General features: G+C 37.7%; 1 protein-coding gene across 1 annotated transcript in view; it reads left to right on the top strand.

Moving 5' to 3' along the window:
- PLXDC2 (plexin domain containing 2) overlaps positions 1–22,848 on the top strand; it is a 261,533-nt gene that overhangs the window by 144,760 nt on the left and 93,925 nt on the right. Inside the window, exon 4 of the mRNA XM_082298661.1 lies at positions 540–609. Coding sequence (XP_082154787.1) covers positions 540–609 — 70 coding nt within the window. The remainder of the gene's footprint in view (positions 1–539; positions 610–22,848) is intronic.

Here is a 22,848-nt window from a genome sequence, read left to right as displayed (position 1 = left end):
AGAGTTTTGGGAACTGGTGTCTTGCAGGTTTGATGGAGGAATTACCTTCCAGTGACCAGCCTTTATCAGACAAGACCCAGGTAGCAGCAGGATGTCAGGGACAGCACTTGAAACTGAAGGCTGGTTTGGCAGAGCAGCAGATAGCCAGCAGCCAAAGCAGCAGGCATCCTGTAAAACACAGATATTGCTCAGGCTTTAGATATTGATGGCTCCTTTTAAGAGGTTAAAGCAACATTTTTTTTAAGCAGAAATTCTACAAATCTTTTATTAATTTTATTCTTGTGATTGAGTTACAATGTCTGTTTGTGTATTTTCTTTTCTGAAGTTTTCTGTTATAAAGATCTACTGCTTTAAGTGTTTAAGTGCTCCACAGAATTCTTTCCAGTTAGCTAGTGGCAATTCCAAATTAAGAATAACAAGGCTCTGGTGAAAAATAAAAAGCAATGGAAGAGATATTTGAAGTGGATGACTGTTCATCTTTTTTTCTCTTAATGTTCTACTCAATATTGATTTTATTTTTTTGGTGTTATTCCTTTCAGAGAGTGAATCTGTCCTTTGATTTTCCATTTTATGGACATTTTCTACGTGAAATTACTGTGGCAACTGGGGGTAAGTGGCTTTGTAACCATTTACTTTGAGTAAGATGAGAAGAGTTTCTTGCAGCTACTTAAAATACTTTTTTTCCCCTGCCTTGTATATATCAAGAGATAAACTGCAGCTTTTATTTAGGAAATTTTCCTGTCCACAAAAAGAAAATCACAAAATATCAATATGATGAAAAGCCTCCAGCAGTTCAAGTGGAACTGTTGTAAACCCATCTGATTGTAAGGCTTTACAGCATTAATCCTTTTCTGTTTAGATATTTCCCCCTTGGGAACTTGGGTGTATGTAGCAGTTGCACTGGTGGTGAGAGTGCTGGAGCCAAAACAAGGAGGGACACAGGGTTTGCCTGCATGGAGAAAGAGGATTTCCTGTCCAAAGATAAGAGGTGCTGCTAGAAGTACGTCCTGTGTCACCTGTAGGGCAAACCCACTGCAGTGCATTGTCGTGGTGTGGTACAGCCTCTGAAAATGTACCATGGCCTTCCTCTCCTCTGTCCAGGAGAGGAGTGGGGTGAGAAGAGAGGTAGGGCCAGCTCGAGCTCCCAGTCTGGCAGCTCTGGGCACCACTGATGGCTCATGGCTGGGGTTCTGCCTCCCACTGCTGCTGGCTGCTGCTTGCACCAATCTTCTGTGCTGGGAACAGCCATCAACTCCTTATGTTCCCCTCCCACTTCACCTCCTTGACAGACAATTTGATTCTAATGAGATGAGGAAAAGGAGACAACGTGGAAGATAACAAATCCTAAAAAGAAGGAGTAATAGTAAAAAAATGAAAACAGGGAGGCAAAAGGCAGCATCATGGAGAGCACACCCACAGGATCCTCTGGTCCTTGAACATGTCCAGGAAGTTCATGGACACTGGGTGGTGGTGCTCAGCCTAGAGATGTGACAGTACCAGCAGGCAGAAATACCAGCCACCGTCATCAGGAGCAATCCTACCCAGTCCCTGGTCAAAGTTTCTCCTTCCTTTGCTGTGGGGGTCCAGATGGACTGGATCAGGGGATATCCATGTCTACCTGGAGTCCTGAATGGGGAGGTTATGACTAAAAGATTAGGGTAGAATTGCAGCCAGTGTCTCAACAAGAGTGGGAACTGGAACAGAGGTCCCAGTCGTGTTCCTCATCAGGATCTCCATTTTGCTTCCAAAGAAGAATACAAGTGATGGACAAAGGTGAATAAAGGCTGATGTGAAATGGTTGCTTTGCAGTAGAATGATAAAAAAGGATGCAGGATTATGAGGTGACTTCAGTATCAGTTTTCCCTTCTTGATCAACAATGGGATTTTGCTGCTGATTTGGATCAGATGAGCCAAGAACCACTGATTTTGAGACTTGTCTGATTTCCATTCTACTTTGTTGTTAATTTCATTTTGGTGCTTCATCATTGATGCCTAGTTCTATGTTCTTTATTAGAGGAGCTGCATTTGACAGGCTGCCAAAATCAAGCACGTGATCTGCGTAGCATGAAAGAATGGGATGGGATGGGATGGGATGGATCCTGCACAGCTAAAACAACAGTGGTGGGGACAGGGTACATCCTCTAAATGTCCCCTTATTCTTGCCGCTGTACTTGGTTCCTTAAAATTTCACAAAGTTCACTCTCTCCAAGTAATTCTTTTTGTGTGGTCATTCTGCTAAGCCTTCCCCTTTAATGGAAGTCCTGAATTTTTACTACTTTTGCCACTTTCACTAAAGTGCTGTGCTGTGTCCAGTTTCTCCATCGCATCCAAAAGACTTAGAAGGAAAGTTAATCTCCTGAGGTGAACTGTGTAGTAGCAGTTTGTGAGTTACACTTTTTTTTTTTTTTATTTGATACAGAGTAACTGGGAAATTTAAGTGGTTTTGTCTTTGTTTTCTTTTTAAAAAAAAAAAACATGTAAGCATATAAAAATGACTGCAGCTCTGCAGGATTCTTTTCTATGGGTATTAATGGCACACTGGCTGATAATTATGCTTTTCTTTTTGCTCCATTCCTACTAAATAAAATATTTTTGCTGTAAATAGATCTAGGGATTATTGTCAAGCTAAATAGGACTTTAAAATCAGTCCTTTTAATGTACACCATTGACATTAGCACAGAGATATTTCTGTCTTTCATTGACATTTCCATGATTTTTCAACCTCAAAATTAAGCATGAAAAAGATCTAGCTAGTAATAGATTTTAAAATGCTATCTTGATAAAGCTCAGTAACTGTAAGTCATTCTGTCAGTCCAGGATAAGATGCAACCTTTACTACAGCTATAAGACTCCTAAACTCATTTAGCTGGAAGAGAAAGGTTTATTTCTGTACTAATTCTCTAAAAGCGTTTTGTTTTGGATATATGTGCAAATTTTGTTGCTAAGCTAAGCACCACACTTTACCACCAGTGATTTATGATAACAAAAGATGAATACAGGTTCCATGTGCTTCGTATACTGTATGGTCTGCTATTTCCTAGTAACCAAGATTTTACAATGTCATTACTATTATTAGAGACCTGGAATACCTCCAGAGGTTATTCTGACATCGAAAGAATGACAAAGTTAATGTGTACGGGAGTCCACTTCCTGGAGAGCAGGATATTATTAAATATGCAAATGACAAAACTAAAAACTGTTTTTACATCCAAATCATAAATTAAATAACCTTCTTAAAAGGGAAGTTGAGTACAATTGCACATTACATGCCTGTCACAATAAAAACATCTACCCTGATAGTTTCTGCCATTCTTCATGGAGTGTGCATTCTGGAATAGTAGGGTTCCCAGATTGCTTGGGATGATTTTGAAATTACTGGGGTTTAAAATTCAATTTTTTTTTCTCTTTAGCTAATATTTATTTCCTCTTCTGAATAGTTTTGATAAGCTGATTCTGTTCAACTAAGAAAAGGAAGAATGCAGAGTGAAAATAAATAGTTCGAGGGTCTTATTCACTGTTGTCCTTAGTTTGTATTTGAAAAGGCTATATATTATTACAGGAATTTTATATTAGAATTAAACTAATTATTAACATAATTAGTAATTGTTTCTTTGCTATACAGACATTTCTCTGCCCAGATTCCTATAGATAGCTCTCAAAACTTTAATAATAGTAAGTAACGCAAGAAGCTGCATTTTGGCTTCTGTGAAGCTTTCTAAATGTGGTGCCCTATGGCCCAAGAATGTGGTTATTTTCATAAAAAAACACTGTTGAGATAGCGAGTCATATTGTGCATGTCAGGAGCTGTGTATATGAAGTCTGCTTGTTGCCAGTCTTTGACACCCCTCACAGAGCTCAGCAGAGCTGGGAAAACCCTGTCTTGTGATGCATCTCTCCATGCAGTACCATAACACTTCTCACAGGCATCCTTGAAGCTCTGTGGCCCCACATCCTACTCAACACGCAGCAAACTTCACTGCTGGCTCTATTTGCCATGTTCATGATAGTAAGCCCCTCTTGTTTATTCTCTGAGGGGTTTTTTGGTTTGTTTTCTTTATCAGTCTCTATTTTTTAGTGCAATTTTATATCAGCTCCTGTCAATTATTCAGTTGGGGTTTTTTGCTTTTAAGGCATTTTTAGTTCACATTAAATTTCTCTGTGGTATTGCAGGGAGCAGGAAAGGCCTTGCTGTGCAAACATTGCTCAGCATTAATGAAAATAACAATGACAGTAGAAATTGAAGTGACTAGGTGGTTACATTTTTAGATTTATAAAGCTGACTGTTGAGACATTTTGCCAGCTAGCATGAAGAAGGGTCCAGAAATGTCCACCTACCCTATGTAACAGCAAACTGCTAAAGTTGAAACAAGAAGCTGAATTTTTAAATATTGTATTAAATTCTGGTGAGATAATATTTCATGAGTCATCTTTCCGTAGAGGAATATTCCAGATGGAGGAATTGTTTGAAGTAATTCTTGCAGTGAAGATGCTGCCTGAGCATTTCTACCAATGTCAATAATCAAAGGAGTACCAAACAAAGAAATAAAAAGCCATCCTAGCAGTAAATCCCAGTGTAATTGAATTAAAGTTGATAATTTTCTAAAACAGAAATCGAGAACTCTTTGTAAGATTATTACTTCCTATGGGCAGATCTCATGCTTAAAAATACTTGTATTTATGGAAGAAAGAGATCTTTGTGCATCCAAGATTCACACAGCTTTTCATCAAAACTATAACTGTCCTACACTCCATTGACACAAGATAAGAAAACAAGCATTGAAAAATTTTTCTGCTGAAACTTGATGTTGTTAGATCTTGTGTTGAGGAGCAGCTGTTAGGTACCTGAGCATGGTTTCTAAACCCTGACTTGTCAGGACAACTGATTCAAAGTAATCTTTCATTTTGACGAGGAATCACAGTTATTTCAGTATCAAACTCTTTTTATGTGTACATATGGCTTGTGGGAAAGTAGCAGAGGCAAAATATCTCAGGTTAGCAAGCTAGTTGGTTAGCTGCATAAAAGCTGAAGTTTTATGCAGAGGTAACACTTTAAAATTCCTTTTGGACATTGAATGTGTATGTATGGTTATGGAATTCATGTTTAATTTTACTGTTTTCACTGTAGCAGGAGGGATAAGAAAAATAATTACCAAAGTGTGGCAAATTCTAATATAATTTCCATCACATTTTGCAGTACTTTCAAGGAAAAAGGATCAGTGATAGAGAGCATGCTGTGGAGAAGGAATAAAGCCTGATGTCACACTGTCTGAGCCCTATCTTTCTGTGTTGGCCCACAGAGCAATACCTCTGAGCGGGAGGGAAATTTGTCCACCTAGCTGGTGATGCTATGGAAAGAGAAGGGTCCATGGGATCAGGACCTGAGCTTGTTAAGGGTGAGAATGGTGGTGCATTTGCAGCCTGCAGAAAGTCTATGCTAATGAAAAATTATCTGAAAATTTCTAGTCCTCAGGGAATGATTATGCTTTATTTTCCCTGCATCTCATGCATTTATTTTCTTAAACTTTCAAACCAGTGGATAGGTGGAGTGAAATTTACCTGGCCCTTTGAATTATCAGTGTCCTGAGTGGAGCATTTTGTTGGAGTCTGTCAGAAATCTCAGTGAAGCTTTTCTGGCTGTTCCTGCTGCTCTGAACCCTTCAGGACAGGAGCCAGCAGGAGATGTGTTCGTCACTTAATGAAGAGCTCTTTGATAACACAAATTGCCCTATGGGCAACATCTGTTAAATGGCAAAGGTGATACAAAGCAGAGTGAAACACAGTGTTTCTAGCCAAAATCAGTGGCTCAGATTAGCTTGTGTCTGTTACAGGAGATTACACTTGTCATCACCAGTGGGCAGCTCACTCTGAAGGGACTGTAGAGGTCTGGCTGTTGACTAGCTCACACAATTGCCTTCATTCATCTCCTCTATTTCTGATTTCTTATATTGCCGTGCAGTTGTTACAAAAATTTTCTCCCTGTAAAGCTTCCTTTGTCTGTCATTTCCTGTGTCAAGTGTCCTGGGAATATCCCTCCTGTCTTTGTAAGGGAGCAGTCCCTCCCTGGAAACTCTGCTTTGCCTACCTTTCCTTGGTGAACTCTTACAACTCTTTCCATTCCCACACTTATGCTTTATCTTTGCAAATTGGATCAGAAGCACTTAGGGCAAAGAGAATGATAAGCTTTAGGGGGAAAAAAAAGCATTCCATATGCCTTGACATTACTCTGATCATCATATATTAAAGCATTTTCCAACTTTGACTGTGAGGATCATGGGCAGTAGTTGCACTGAAGTGGTAACAGGACTTAAAATGACCATATTTGTGGTTTTGTAAGACTCTGTTTCATAGAATAACGGATAGCTAGCTAAAGTACTGTCCACATGTAATGCCAAATAAGCATTAAATAAAATTTAATCATTTTGCAGAAAATAATAATAAATTAAATGGCTTAATGTTAAGGCAAAGAGCCTTCAGGATAGCCAAAATCTGCTCCACTGTACACTGGGAAGTTGTCAGGTATGGACTATGTCTAAAAAGGATCCATAACTTTTTATAGTACAATTTTTTAGTAGGCATTTATCTTATGCTCAGCATTTAGAATAGCATTCAAATTTGAATAATATTGTGCTATTACATCATAGTAAAGATTTTTAACACTTGACAAGTCTTTATTTTCTCCAGCTACTACAAAATATAATGTATATTTGGTTTGGTTCATGCTCATGAGTTAAAAAACCAAACTTCAATACATTTCTGCCTATAGCTCTAATTAAAAGAGGAAAATTCCTGCTGAGGTGTGGGAAATACACCTTTTGATGCTGTAAGGCAGTACTTCATAAAAATTATGTATTTATGTGGAATTCCTAGACCAAATGAAATAAATGTTCCAAGATTTGTAAAATAGTACTTGTATATTACTGTTTCATAAAGTCAAAATTAGGACCATGATAATAGTTGGTTACAAATTTTTTCAAAAACTTGAGTATTTCCAAGCATAGGGCATTAGAGACCATTCAGGCTGGGAATTATGTCAAAAATTCAGCTCAGAGTCAATATTAATTACTAAAAATAAGGACCACTATAAGTTACATTATTTCTAATAAGAGGTGGGTCTTAGGTTGAATTCTGTCCAAATATTATTAAGTGTTGTCCTTTCTGAAAAAGCTTATTTCTAACTTTGGCAAAAGTTCTGTTTCCTGGTTTTTCTTAATGTATTGAATTCCTACTACTATCAATATTATTGCCAAGGTGTAATAAAATCTTTTCAGACATTTGATCCCATCTGCATCTTAATGAAGGCTCTTTTCCTTGAACTTTTAAGGGAACTCAATTCACATCTCAAACCAGGCAGCTGTAAATGCAGTTTTATAATTTTGGATGTGAAATCCTGTATATTACGTGATGGTTTTGCTAATTAGTACCCCATAGCACCAGGTACCATTGATGATTACTTGTAACAGCCAGTGAAACTGAGGGCTTCATTTTCTTTAGCATGTTATCCTCTGTATCTGTACATGTCATAAATTTATGTTCTTGTTCCTAGATTACTGACGAAATTCATATTGTTCCTTTTATTTCTGCTGAAATCTGGGCGCCTGCACTGACTGATCATTTGGCTTCCTTAAGAAATGACTGTTAAGACAAGTGTTCACACAAATATCCTGATCCTATTGCTATCAAAATGAGCTGTAAAGCTCCTTAGATTGCCACAGGATGCTTCCCTAATTGACTGTACCTCATATCTGGGCAGCTCTCCATTTCGAGATGGCTGCTCTGTTAAAGCCATACTCTGCAATGGCAGCAAGCAGCAACACTCACCACTGCTCCTCTCCGAAGTAGTGGAGAATGTTTACAAGTTGTAGCAGAGCAGCACTCAAAGGGAAAAGTGTCTAAGTTTGTTTAGTTGGGTTTTTTCCATTCTGTGTGGATAGCATTAAGTACAACAAGAGAGTAACACGGGCAAGGTTTTTGCCTGTGTAGATAAAGTACCTTTAATTCTGTCAGGAAAAGATATTAGAAATATTATATTTGGAAGTACTCATCAGCTACAATATCACTTCAACAAAATGATGTTTTTAAAGCTATAGGTAAGAGTCCTATCCAGTTAATAATTTTTTGTTCTATCAACTAAGGGGTCTTTCTCCAATTTTATGCTGTGCATTTTATTACCTTAAACAGTATTCCAACAGCTCAGAGGATCATGTATATGAAGGTGTTTAAGCTAGTGCAATGTTGGTACAACTGTTAAGCATTTATTCTGTATTACCTTTGTAACTTAATCTGTGTTGCATTAGCTTTAGTGTCTTTAACACGATGTAATATAGAGCCATCATCCAAAGAATTAATTAATAAGAAAAACAAGTTGTAAGAAAAATAGAAGTCTAAAGTCTTGAAGCAATGTCCTAATTTCCAACTTGTAATATTTTGGAAAGGAAGATTTCTTGCTCCTCTATTTTGCTTCAGACTTAGCCATTTCTTGGGCCACTGGCAGTATGTCCAAAGCAATTATAGCAAGTAACAGTACATTTGATTTCCAGCTGCATTAGTGAGTGTGGAATTTCTGGTTGTTGTGCTGTAAGCAGCTTGTTGTTATCTAAAAGAAAAGTTTGGAAGCTTACACAGGATTAATTAAAATCAATGAAGGACTTAAGTGAACACTGAAATTATTGCTGGAGAAATATAATTAACAAAGTAAATTGCTTCCTAAAATGGCCCCAGATCAGCCCATAGAGACCCAGTGCCAGCCCTCACTGATGAGGAAGCTGGAAATATTTTGTGGGAGCTAAAAGTAACAGAAAACCATCCTACTGGAGCCATCCTACTGATGGCACAGGCTCACCTTAAGATGCTATTTAGTTGCTTAATTTTACATGTCACCAGCAGCATTATTAAAAAAGTAAATATAATTTCTCTCTCTTCTTGCTATTGTTTCTGTTTTGTTGTATCCAAAGTCACAAATCACCCATAATTTCCATTTCCTATCTGTATCTCTGACTGTTGAATAGCATGAAAAGCACGTGAATGAATCTATGTAAGGCTTTTCATATTCATTACTTCAGATAAAGTATTCTAATTTCACTACTTGGGATCTGTCAAGAAAAATCCTGCACATGGAATTTCTTCTGCATCTCTGACAGTACAGGGAGTACAGATTTTCTTAATATCTTGACTGTCCTGCAGTGCTCATATGATGACTGTCCATCCATCCCTGACTCCTGGAGAGTCTTAAGAAAAGCAAATGCTGCTACGTGTTTTGCATGATCAACAGCTGGAAAACAGAATGCATGCAAATGTTCTCTGAGCCACATTATGAAAAATCAGTTGCCCGTTGCCAGCCTCTTCATTATATCATCATCCCTCCTTGGCAACCACCCTCTCTCAAGCCAGTCCTTGCTAAATTCATTAGCTTTGCAAATTGTTAAGACTCATATCAGCCTGTTTTCTGAAGCCAAAGCCATTGAAATAAATAGATTCCCGTGGATCTTTGTCAGTTTTGAACTGAGACTTTAATTTTTTCACTTGCTTCTCACTCCTCCTTACAGCCTTGGCCTTGGCTCCATTCACACCCCTTCCCCCTCCTTCTGTCAATGTTGTCACTGGGCTGTGACATCCCCAGTTTTCAAGCTTTTTCATGCATATGCCTGTTGAGGAGATGGTTCCAGGTGTGAGCAGTGGAAAGAAGTATTTTTAAATTTCTTCCAAAATCTTTGGAAAGAATTCACGTTTATGGAGGTTTTCCTTGCCATGACTTGAAGTGATAATTTTGTCACAAAGCATGAATTTAATGACAAGACATGTCAGGAAAAACAGTATAAATAGAAGAGTTTTTGATGTTTTCATGGAAAGCTTACCTCAAAACTATGTTTGTTTTCATGTGTTTTAGTTCCATTTACTTTTAGGAGCTTCTTCATGCTCCAATCTCTTACAGTGACTATTCTAGACAGGACTTTTATTTTAGTACTACCACTAGGTCATAATATTGTAACAATTTCATGTGTTATGTGTGTCACTTTGTTAGTGATGCTACATCAGCCTGGAAAAGCAGCTTGTTGATGTGTCTTTCTAGTGTGTTTCCAGGAAATGATAAGGTAGCCAGAATCCCTAGCATGGGGTTCTTACCCTGCCTCACTCACCAGTGCTGGTCTCAACTCTTGAGTAGGATAGCCAAGGGGTCAGGGCCATGGGTGCAAACGCTGCTTCTCCTTCAAGTGTTAGTGGGTTCAACACTGCCTTGTCTTGCCAGAGACAACACTGGTATAACAGTTCAGTTGGGCTCTGCCCTGCAATTCATGTTAGAAGTGTTTTATCTTCACCCATTACTGTACTGCAAAGTCTGTGCAGGCTGAAGTGTAGCCTACAATTCTGCTTTTAACCAACCTGAAAAAAAGAAAGCCAGACTCTGTAACCTGCATCATGACCCATGATGCCTGGGGCTGCTTACCCAGAAAAATCTTCTTGTAGCTATTTGCTCAAGTAGAAATGGTGACTTTTTGACTTCAAGCTGCCACACATGGCAGTCTGGTACGTCCCTGCACATCTGAGAGCAGAGTCTAAAGGCTGTTGAAGACAGTGACTGTTTTGAGACCCAAAGGGCTTAACTGACTTGCTAAAACATCATTTTTCAAAGAAATAAATGCGTATTAATTTAAGAACTTATTATTTGAAAGGAGCTAGATGCAATATTGTTATAGCCTGAGCCGAATGACAGTAGATGTGTGATTTCATATATCTCACTAGTTAGATGCAAGTGATGCCAAATAAAAGAAAGCGTTATTTGACAATGACTTATTAGTGCAATAAAAGTCATCAGCCCATTCTTTTTTTACTGCAGTTTATGTTCTGCTTTGGTTTCCTGCCTAATGTGGAGGAGACATGAAACATAAAGAAATAAAAGTATCTATGGAGCATTGACTAAGAGTTTTAAGATGCATGTCTCTCAATCCTATACACCAAAATAAATATTTTCCTTCTTTCAAGTAGATTTCTATGTAGTGTTATTGGGAGGTCATATCAATATGAGACAATTTTACTTTCTGATTCCCACCCCCTGATTTCTACCTCTCTCAGAATTGCATCAGAACCAGTATTTTAATGGGAAAATTCTGTCTCCTAGTCGATAGAATTTATTAGTCTCTTAGTTAGTTTTCTTAGTCTCCTGAATTTATTCTTTAAGAGGGGCACCGTAAGTCATTAGACCTGGAGCCTTTTGAGCCTCCTCCATGATCAGAGCAATTACTGTGTGAATTTGATGCCTGCTTTCCTATCTGAATAATACACTCCTACCTGTGCCTACTGCTGCCTTTCGTCCACCTTAACAGCTCTGAGCTGTACCTGTTTTCAAGTGTCAGAGCAAGGTTAGGACAGCAACAGCACTGCTTACCTTGATTATAAAAATCTATGTCCACATTTTCAGGAAAAGAAAAAATCTTCAGGGCTGTTTGGAAGCAAGTTTTGTTCTCAGTCATCCTACTAAATTATTGGTTTCTTTTAAGGAGTGATGTGAAATATAAACCATTTTTTTACATTGGAGGACACATTCTTGCACTGCCCATAAACATCCAGCCAGCAGATTGATTAGGTACATGAACATTTCTCTTTAAGAACAGTTTCTGAATTTTTACAAATGCTTTTTTTTTTGTGCTTCTTCAGCTGTAGCTTTTATAACAATTTTATTTGTTAATTCCAACTCCTAGTATGAACATGGACTTCTGATAACACAGAGATGAGAAAGTTGTGCATCCAGCTGTGAAAATGTCCAAGGAATAATATTTGACATTACTTCATATGTATTCCCTCAAAAAATAGTGAAAAAATTTGGTGGAGCAGCTTGTATCCTCTGGTATTCTCAGGATTCGTAGCACTTTGCTAACTCATGGAAATCTTGCCCTAGATTGCCAATTGCAAAATACATTTATTCCAATTTTTATAAATACATTTTTCATCTACTTCCATTGTGGGGGGAGGGAGCACAACAGATTTTTATGAGGGATTCAGCTGGTTTTACCCTACATGAAGAGGAACTCAAGTAATTCTTAGCAAATATGCTCTGGGCATTTGGGCATTTGGCAGACGTAGATGGGGTAATTTAAATGCTGTTTTCACTGCTAGCTGTGTTTGGCTTGTTCTATCATCACTGGCATTTATTGAGAAAACCCAATTTTGCTGGAAACACAAATGGAACACAAATAATGTCTATCCATAATACACATCTTAAAAGAGTGACTGGCAGTCCAATTATCAATTATTCCACTAGGTTTAATTACATTTTATGCAGACCAGAAAAGAATGGTAAAATGTGGATTTTCTGTGGTAAATTTTGTATTTGGTTTACTGTTAAATAATAATAATTTTAAAAAGTAGACAAATATTTGTTTAGTGTCCTTTCTCCATAAATATATATATATTTTTTAAAATACATGTAAGGGGAAGTCTCTAGTTGGAGACTTTCCTGTATACATTCAGAAACTTAACCTGTTTCTATTGCGCATGCTTGCTAAGACTAGGGAGAGAGGAAGAATATGAATTATCAAGAAGGTCATACGATGTTTTGTTTTCACAGGTGTTAAAAATACTCATCATCCATGCAAAAAATGAAGTACTGGCTAGGCAGTCAAGAAGATTCTTAAATATTTCTGAGGTTGAAATATAGTTGTTTTGAAGTATAGCACTGTTGACATTTTGTTTTCTTTTAAATGTAGTCATTTTGGCAGTCAGTATTATAGATATTAAAGGTCATCTCCACTCACAAAAGCACTTTAAACTTATCAAATATTTGAAAACTAATCAGGCATGGTTTTTTATTCAGTGGTTCCCATTTAGATGTCTGGTTTTTTCTAATATATTTACAGTTTGGGTTTTTACCTTGTAGTGAAATTATCAGGATGCCACAGTCAGGTAGGTTTTTCCTAGTTTTGTTTCTGGATGTTTTCTTGTGAAATGAAATATAAGCACCATTATCAACTTGCAGTTCCTCTTGGGTCACTCAGATTCTGCTGTTTGCATCTTCTAGAAAACTGTTCCATGAGAAAGGCCTTTTCAGCCTTGCTTCTTTTGATGAGAATCACTGAAAATGAGGATGAATTGTAGCTACTGTCCCTTGCTTGGGACTAGTTGCTTGGGAAGTGTGGCCTTGTTGACATAGTCATATGAAATTAGTCATCTAATAGAGACACTTCTTGGTCTTGCAAAGCCAATAACCTTAGATGACTGTCAGCTGTATTAAAACCATTCTTCTTCTTTTACACAGTCCAAAAATGGGTTTGGGGTTTTTTCTTTTTCTTTTTTTCTCAGATAAACTAGTACAGTGGTTTAGATGCAGAAGGAAGGACTGAGGACTCCAGCTTTAAAATGCAGACCTACTGTCTTCTGCTACCAAAGGCCTAGCATTACCAAGTCATGGTCCAACTTTGAGAAATTTCTAAAATGATGATTCCCTCTGTGTGACAGATAGTTGGATGGTCAGAGGGCTCTATAGGTGTCTTTTTGCTGGGTGCATACTGACTGCTCTGTGCTCTCCAGCACTGCTGTATCATTGCCCTCAGCAGTCAGTTGGCTCCCCTGGACAATTCAGCTGCTTTGCCCACTGCAGAGCAAGCACCAGCACAGTGTTGGTGGGCAGCTCATTGGTGCACTTTAGTGCATTACTGTCTGATTAATCTGCCCATTAATTGCACTGCAACACAGCGGCCGCTCTGGAGCAGAACGGTTGTTGTGTCTCAACAATTAACCTGTGTGTTCTGGTATTATGGCAAATAACTTTGTCATCTCAATATATTAATGTAAAATTGGGACAGTGTGGAAAGATTCTGTTGAGCAAGTGGTCAGCTTGTTCTTTAAGCCAGCAGGCACTGAAAGTGTATTTATTGGACAGCAATGCAAAGCAGGTGGGCTCAAAAGATAACAATGTACCAGGAGAAGCTGCTGTGTGAGGAGCAGCAGAAAGGAGAGTGCATTTTGAATAGGTTTACAGAGATCTTGTCATCTCATCACTATTTTCTGTGACATACCAGCACTGCTATTAAAATTTTGACTTTAAATAATCTAACATCGTTCCTTCAGTGTGTGTTTGGGAGTCTTTTTTTTTTTTTTTTTTAGGCAGGGAGACTATCTTTAAACTAATGTCCCTAGCTTCCAACCAACTGTGCACTTAAAAATATGATTTTTAGTTATGACTCAAGTGGTCAATCAAAAGACAAATATTTTGTCCTCACATCTTTCTGTGCATATAAGTACTATCGTACCTTCCTGGGTCTCATGTTTTGGAGTAATGAGGTAAGTCCTGGCTTGACAGAAATTTGCCTAACTTTTTAACTTGGTGAAACCCCATTCTCACTGGCAAGCTGGTACAAAATCCTTAGCCAGCTCAGCTAGCATCTCCTGTGGGTAGGTAATAAAAAAAAAAATTGAGGAGGTTCATTTTCTTCCTAAAGGTAATGACCTGAGTGGGTTCAATGTGTCCTGAGATGTATGCCTGGCCTTAATATTGAATGACCATCCTGTGTGGAAAGAGGCAATAGCTGATTCTGACAGATAGCCTGTGTCCAGACATAGCTTGCAGGAATTCCTATATTCAGCACAGTATTGAAATGTGATCTTCTGTGACCACAGTACAATTCAAAAATAATTTCATTGATCTGGTTAATATTTCCAGAGTGAAAGAAAAAGGAAAAAAAACCACAATGCAGTAATTTCTGGGCATAGGGGGAAATACATCTGATCATGCATATCCTTGTATGTATCTGTTTATGTGACATCAGGATTATGAAAAAATGCAAATTACTTGTTTAAGTTGCTCCAAAGTCATGGTAATCAGTAGTATAAATCCATCTTTAAGAGATTTATAATTGTTGTAGACAGAAAAGTCATGTCACCAGATTGCTACACGTCATAAAACTATGATGAAAATTTTCTGAGTTTTCTATTGAAACATTGTTTTCCATTCCATTTCCAACAACAACTCTGAATTTTAGTTGCACCTTTGTGTCTGTTTGTGTTCTTTGATGACATTTCTTGGAGATTTTCTTCTGCATGATCATGGGTGTTTAGTGGGTTTTCCTGTGTGGAAGTAGGAGCAAAGGGCAGTGTTCAATTCACCAGCTATTCAAAAACTGTTGGTTTCTCTTTTGAATTTAAACATGGGTATCTCTGGCTTCTACTTGCTTTTTATCCTTTATTTCTTTGCATTAAATTTTAATTTCATAAAGATGCATCAATAACTACATTCTTGATCTTATTCCATTCATGTCTAACATCTTGTCCCCTTGATAGTCTCAGAGCTTCAGCCTGGTTTGTCTCTTCTCTTCCTGTCTCTATTGACTTTGTTGTCTTCTTGCTGTTACCCTGGCTTCTTCTGTGTATTGCTTCTATGTAAGAACGCTTCTACTCAGGAGCCACTTCCTGCCTATATTTCAGCAAACTCAACATTGTGACCTCAAAATTCTTAGGAGAGTCACTATTGACTTTGGCAAGAGTGGGAATCAGTGTGTGATGCAGTTTAACCTCATCCTCTTACTGTGTCTTGTCATTAACTGAGACTGAAACTTGGTGGATGGTGGAATAATTCTGTTTATGGCAAAATTCAGAAAAAAAACAAACTGGACTGCTGATTGTGAACTCTGCGTAGGACAACCATATAAATAAGCATAGAAATTTTGAGTACCTCAGATAGAGATCACTGCATCCAACCATATGCTCCAAGCAGGGAACTAATAAATTAGTCTTGCCTAAAATAATTATTCCTTTGGTGTATTTAAAATATATAATCTAGGTGAGCAGATATTGAAACCAATATGAGTTGCAATAAAATTTGCAATTAGGTACGTAAGCTTTAAGCATTTCCAGTATATTAGGGAGATAGTACCACAGAATATATTTAAAATAGGGACCAAGGAAAACCCACTAGTATGTGAGTTTCAATGGTATGTGAAAAAGAATTTTGTAACATTAATTCAGCAAACTGTGGGCTGCCTGTAGACATCCCTGCTTCATAAATATTCATCTGACCTTCCAGTTCAACTGCAGTCAGAGGGTAGAAGCCCTCATAGATTCAGTGAAGCAAGGCATACCATGGTCATGGGAAACAAGGACCTATTACATTCCTGTTACTCTTTGTTCCACCTAATTTCTGTAGGCAGGAACTTCTTCAACCATTAAAGTCATCTTCGTGTTATTGGCCTAATCCATTATTTTCATCTTAATCAGATGTTATGTGGTCCTTGGATAAAATATCAGAGCTGAGGACAGCTGAATGCAGCTGTTTTCATAAACACAGGTATTTTCAGGTGATTTGTTTTGACTTATCTAAAAAGAAACCAAAGTTTTGTCATTTGTTGCAGTTATTCTGAGCATACGTTGACTGGTCCTTACCACATAAAGATCTAAAGCCTGACTGCTTCCCTGATTGACTTCATGAAAGCAAACATGCATGAAGCATTTTTCCTTTCACCTGATCAAGAAAATGAATGATTTGAAAGCACCAGCCTGTGAAACCATTTTGTATCACATGCCTTAAGCAGGTTCTAGCCCAGTGGTTTCACAGCAATAAATCTGAGGAAGAAACAAATAAAGGGCTGCCTCTGTAATGAGTGAGTGGAGAAACTTTGAGGAGACATTGAGTAGAAGAATCTCATTTATAAGAGCTGATTGATATCTATGGATAACTTCTCAACCTTGCAAGAAGGTTGAGAAAATAAAATAGCCATGACAAAAATTACTGACTAAGACTCAGTACACTGTTATCAGTTAACTAGACGATTAAAATTAAGGTGCATTTAGATTTGGCTCCTCCTTTAACCTATCAACAAAATGAAGACTGTCTGTATAAATTTGTAATGCAATGTGCATTTTTGGGGGGAAAAGTTTCCATGGTAACACAGCAGAAAATCAATAAAAGAGTTGTGGTATGATCTAAACACTGCTTCAGCTCCAGGTAAAGTTTGAAGCAGTACGAAAACAGTATAATTATCAGCAAATTGCAGATATTTTGTGTAATTCAGCCAGTTGCTTAATTTTTTTCAAGGACGACTCTAATTCCTGTAAGACTGCCCTATTCTATAACTGTAGCTTCTCCAACAGTACAATTTAAGATTTAAATTGTTTTGCCCTGTGGGGCAGGTGATAACAACCTCAATAGCCAGGCAGTAAATATAAAGGACCATGACTGGACTAGTTTAGCAGGTCTGCCAGTGTTTTAATGACTTTGATCCTCATTAAATATTCTGTTTCCTACTATATCGGTTTGATCTCATTACACTGCTGAGGTTTGAAAGAGAATTCTTGAAATGCTCATTTACGCTTTTTGAGGCAGGAAAAGCTTTTTTCTTATTAGTCTGGAAATTAATGGATATGTCACAATATATACATATAATAGCCTTGCATGAATTTGCATTCAGTCAGTTATAGAAAAGATTATTTTTATGCCTAAAGGTATCACAGAATAGAGACATTGAGGTTGGAATGACCTCTAGAGGTCATCGAGTCCAACCCCTTACTCTGGCATGGCCATGTGCAGCCAGTTGCCTACAATGGTGGTCACAAAGTTTTTGAATATCTCCACGGAAGAATGATCCACAGTATCTCTGGGCAGCCAGTTCAAAGTCACCCTCACAGCAAAATATTTCTTTCTGATGTTCAGACAGACCACACCTTGTGTGTTTCAGTTTGTGTCCACTGCCTCTTCTCCTGTCGCTGGGCAACAATGAGAAGAGCCTGGCTCCATTTTTTTTGCACCCTCCCTGCAGGTATACCTCGACGAAATCCACCCCAAGGCTTGTGTTGTCTAGGTTAAACAGCCCCTTTATCATCTTTGCTGGAATGTCCTCACTGGAGCGTCCTTCACTGAACTGTCACCAGTAATTTCATACTTCTGTTGTACTGGGGAGTCCAGAGCTGGACACAGCTCTCTGGATGTGTCCCACCACTACTGACTCATGTTCAACTTGCTGTTCACCAGAGTCACCATGTCATTTTCTGCAAAGCTTTCCAGCTGATCACCCCAAGTATGTACTCTCAAAAACAAAGCAAAAACAAAGCAGAAGTCTGAGCTCCAACCAATAGTCAGATTACTGAGTATCTCATAAATGCTGGAGTTCTGTGTGTCTGGTGTGGTAGCATCTTACCTTAAAATGATAGCTTGCCAAACTGTATTAATTTAATGGCATGGTCTTTTACTTTTGCTCAGGAAAGTCTGAAGGGGACAAAATCAATTACAATATGATTTATACTATGACTTTGGACCAGCAATGAAGATTGATGAATAAGACAAAATTTCATTGTAAATTGAATGCTAAAAGCCTAGCTGGAGACTCTTGTTGTTTTAGAAGGAAACACACATGGCTGCATCCAGCTGTGATGGGAAGGATCTCACAAAGCTTCCCTTCAACACTTGGTGCTTCCTTGCTATCAACAAAGGTAGTAAATTCACCTGAATTTCAGCTAATCAGCTAATTTTTTTGAAAACAAAGAGCAAAAACCAACTGGCTGTAGAATACTGTAGTATATCTAGGCATATATTTCAATGGCTCTTATTCCACAGATTTTGTGTACATGATACCTTCTATTGTGACACCACAATTAGAAAGACTAAAATTTAAAACCCATTGATTTAAAAAGCTCCAAGAGTTCAGAAGAATTGTCTTTTTTCCTTCGAGACAAAAAGAAAATTTTGCATTGTGCTTGTAAAAAGTTTTAGTCCGTGAGGTTTTTTTTAATTTTTTCAAATGGTATTGATTGAGGGTGTCTCTGTCAAAAAAATTTAACTTTGTAATAGATCATTTTCTCAACACAGTCTGGTTTGACTCAGTTTGACTGCATTTGGAAAGGTATTCCTCATCTGAGATCCAGCTAACAGGGAAGAGGCATCACTTCCATAATTTTATATGTAGTAGAGGCTTTATTATGTGGCACTAAAGGGGAAAAAAAAAAAAAAAAGAAGAAAAGAGAATGGAGCTAGCAAGCATTTAACTAATTAACATTTGGTCTCAGGTGAGGATAAAGCAGATGACACTGAGCAAAGTATTTTCAAGCAAACTAAAGTATCAGGAATAGGTTACCTAGAACCAAATTCTCCTTTGTTATGTAATGAAAGCAAGGCTTGACACAGCAAAAAGTAGTCTGTAGACCCAGAGAACTTTCTGTGAGACTCATTGTAACAGAATAAACCGGTAGTGCCTGAATGTGATAGTAGGAATTCTTAGCATCCCATCAACTCTCTTCCCTGGAAAATCAAATGGTAACATCTCAGGGAGGTTTCTTATGCAGCTTGATAAAAATGTCTTACCAACCAGGAAAATTTTTCTTCACATTTATCTTCTGTTTCAGGAGTTACAGTCACTGCCTGAAGTAAAGCTTCATAGCAGAGCATTGTAGCACTACAGGGCATTTTCACTTTGCTCTTGGTATGAGAATTCACTGCAATAAAGAGACTCTTTTGGTTGATGAGAAACCAAAAGAGTATGATGAGCTAAAGGAATATATTTCCAACAAACCTTCACTTTGAGAAAGAGGGTAAGGGAATTGCCCTTGCTGAAAGTAAATTATTTGTCTCAACCCTGTAAGGTTCTGAGATCTCTGGTATCAAGGACTGTAAGTGTGCCAATAAATAAAATTTCGGTCTTTGTTGAAGTGCAGTGTCAAAATAGGTGAGATGGAAGATCTCATCAGCAGAAGACTTAGCAGGACAGGAAAACTTACAATAATTTGATATGTGTTTGAGGCCACAGCTAAAGTAGCTTATGTGAGCCAGTAGTCCTGTCCTGTTCTAACTACCTTTAGTAACAGGCTTGATACAAGAGGAGAAATAGTCATTGAATTTTGTAGAAAAATATTTTTTAAAAAGTCAAAACCCCACTTTTTATGAGGTTTTTATGATATTGACAAAAATTTTGTGAAGCATGCAGGCTGCATAACACAGATAATTGTTAAAATCAAGAGTGGCTCTCTTAGGTACAGAATCCCTTACCCTAATCTTTTCACAAAAATTCCCTCTGTTAGAAATAAATAGTTGAAATTAAGCAATGAAATTCAGAAAAACTATTATAATTCCTGCAGAGAGTCAGTTGCAGAAGGAGATACAATTCTAACCTGAAAAACAGCCTGTTTCATGGGGAACGACAGGAAGTATGGAAAGCATGCAGGCTAGAGAAAGCAGAGATGACTTGATTGCAAAGACCAGAACAAGTGCCTCAGGAAAGAACTGCTCAGATTAAGGAGGAAGGGAAAAAAAGACTTTGAATTGTGATGTGTTGAGGACTGACAGTAAAGGGAAAAATTATATCTGAGCAGAAGCAAATCAGTAGCAGTGAAAAGTCAGGATGAAATATTCAATATATGCAACTGAGTAGTGAGCAGTACCCTGCAAAGGACTTAATCTGCAACATTCGTATCTTAAATTCCTTTCTTCATCAGCAGTAAAAGGAAGAAAAAGCAGGAAGAACTTTGGTAAATCCTGCCAACTTTTATTAAGGTATCAAAAATCAGCTGAGTACTTTCCTTCTGGCGGCTCATTCAGAAAACATTGGACTGACTATGCATAAGATTAAAGGGCGTAGATCCAGTAAAGAGTTGTGCCCAAGAACTGCATGAATTAGATAAGGCAAATATTGTGCACTGTGTTCTTTCTGTGTAGTCAATTTTGCTAAATTTTACTAACCATCTACAATGAATATGGAGATTTTGCCAAAGACTCCTTATGAACACAATGTGAAAAATTTGGCTTTCCATATGAAATTTAGACATAATTGTGTCTTATGAAAATAAAGCACTAGTGTAGACCAAAAGACGTCATTTTCCAGTGGTAACAGCAAGTGAAATTTGAGCTTCATTTTGTTGTTTCATTTTGTTGGTGTTTTCTGAAAGGAGGGTTGGGTTTGTTGGGGGTTTTTTTGGAGGAGGGAGAAAGTGTTTGTTTCTTTTGTTGTTTCGTGTTTAATTACTGTTAAGAGACCTGGAAAAACTGTGCTTGGGTTATATCCAAATTTTTCACTGATTACAGCAGATTTCATTAGAACTTTCCTTCTAACATGTGAAAGGACAATTTGTGAATTATGTTTCACATTACTAACTCAATGGAAGCTCAGCCATATCAGAGAAGGATTTGTGTGCACTCTTTCAAGAGAGGTGCTTTTCTAAAGATCACATCCATCAGGTCTAAAATTGTTTCCTGAGTTTGGATGATTCATGTTATGTGGTAGTTATATTTTTTCCTCTGCACTTACAAAAAATGAAACTCTCACACAGCAGTTCAATTTGGACTTCACCCAAGAGCTCCTACTAGCTGATACTGGTACTTATTCTACAGTATGTGAGCTTTCCCAGTTTACCAATTTGCAGGTCAAGTGAGAGCTCAATGTGCATGTCTTATAAGAAAATTGAATGTGCAAAACCATGCCAATGACACATTCCCAAATAAAAGCTTAAGTGTAGCTGAAATTAAATTGTCACTAGAGAAATGTGTTTGACTGCACATCTCTACTTTGGAAGTGAGATATATGGTACTGAAGAGAAAATGTGGAAATAAGTGATGTTTTAGTAGAAATGGCATGCCACTGTTTACTCTCTGTGTAGACTTCCAGCATCCTGACCTACACAAAAATCACCCGTGTTTTAAAACGATTAACAAGGGAGAACCAGAAGAAGAAAACAAAGCAATGGTAGTAGAAGTAAATGTACAAACCTGTAAAACCTACATATACAACAATTAATGCCATTTGTACAAAAAAAATAGACAACTTGAGAAAGTAAGATGAAATAAGGAAAAAAAATTGTCTTCTTTATTCTGGAAAGAGAGGTAGCACCATCCCTCTGCCCAAAATAACCTGCCACCTTTACTGGATTTTCTGTATTGACTCTTTTAAATATATTCTCTGCTTGCTCATTTCAATAAATACTGAGAAATAAGAAACATATCAGTGGCATTATAGAGTTGTTGCCTAGCTAGCAATAATATATACATGACAGAAAAGAAGTTTTTACAAAATATCTTTTCTACCTAAAAAGTAACTCTATGATCTGAGCATTATAAATGCTTAATTAAATGTACTGGACAAAAAATTATTTTTGTTATTGTGATTTCATTTATGCAATGAAATCTTTCCTCTCTCTAAAGGTGGAAGGAAAGATGGAACAGGAAACAGGGCAAGAGAGATGGAATTCACTTTCAGTTAAGGCATATATTTACTTATGTAGTCAATGAAATGAGAAAGGTAATTCAGAACACCTAACAGCCTTCTTGGATGAAAGCTATTAGCATCTGCAATAGGATTCCCTCCTCAGAGCTGGCCCCTTCCCCCTCTGCAATCTGGAAACACGTTGAAAGAGCAGCGATTGCCAAGCATGCAAGGATTTCCTCTCTTGTGCTTAAGTGAATGTATGATTTCCATCTGCCAGAGGTGTAAATACAATTTTCTTTTGAAGTTGGATGGAAAGTCTGGAAGAAGCCTAAGGCAGAAAGGTCTCCAGGTATGGCTGAATTCTGTTTTTCTATGAGTCTGTTCAGCAAAATGGAAAACACTGTCCATGGCATTCAGCCACTTGTGCTGCAAGACCTATCTGACTGCCAAGAGGACCGTGTATGAATGTCTCACTAGGGCTGAAGATCCATCCTGACTTGGTGCTCCCAGATATCTATGCTGTCTTTTAAGGAGGTGACTTAAGTGTGTAGAAGTTTGAACTTGGATTCTGTGTATGGCTGAATGGTAGCTGAGATTCTTCTTGCTATGATTTATTGGTAGGAGATAGAGACAGGCGTTCTCTTTGTTAGAAAAAATGACTAAGTGGAAAACAAGATTTCCTGTCAAAACCACTGGCGTTTTTTTCCAGTGTGAGCACCCTAAATATTGACTGAACTCTATT

This window comes from Coloeus monedula, assembly GCF_965178545.1.
Source record: "Coloeus monedula genome assembly, chromosome: 1".
Lineage (NCBI taxonomy): Eukaryota > Metazoa > Chordata > Aves > Passeriformes > Corvidae > Coloeus > Coloeus monedula.
This window is presented reverse-complemented; position numbering and strand designations above follow the sequence as displayed.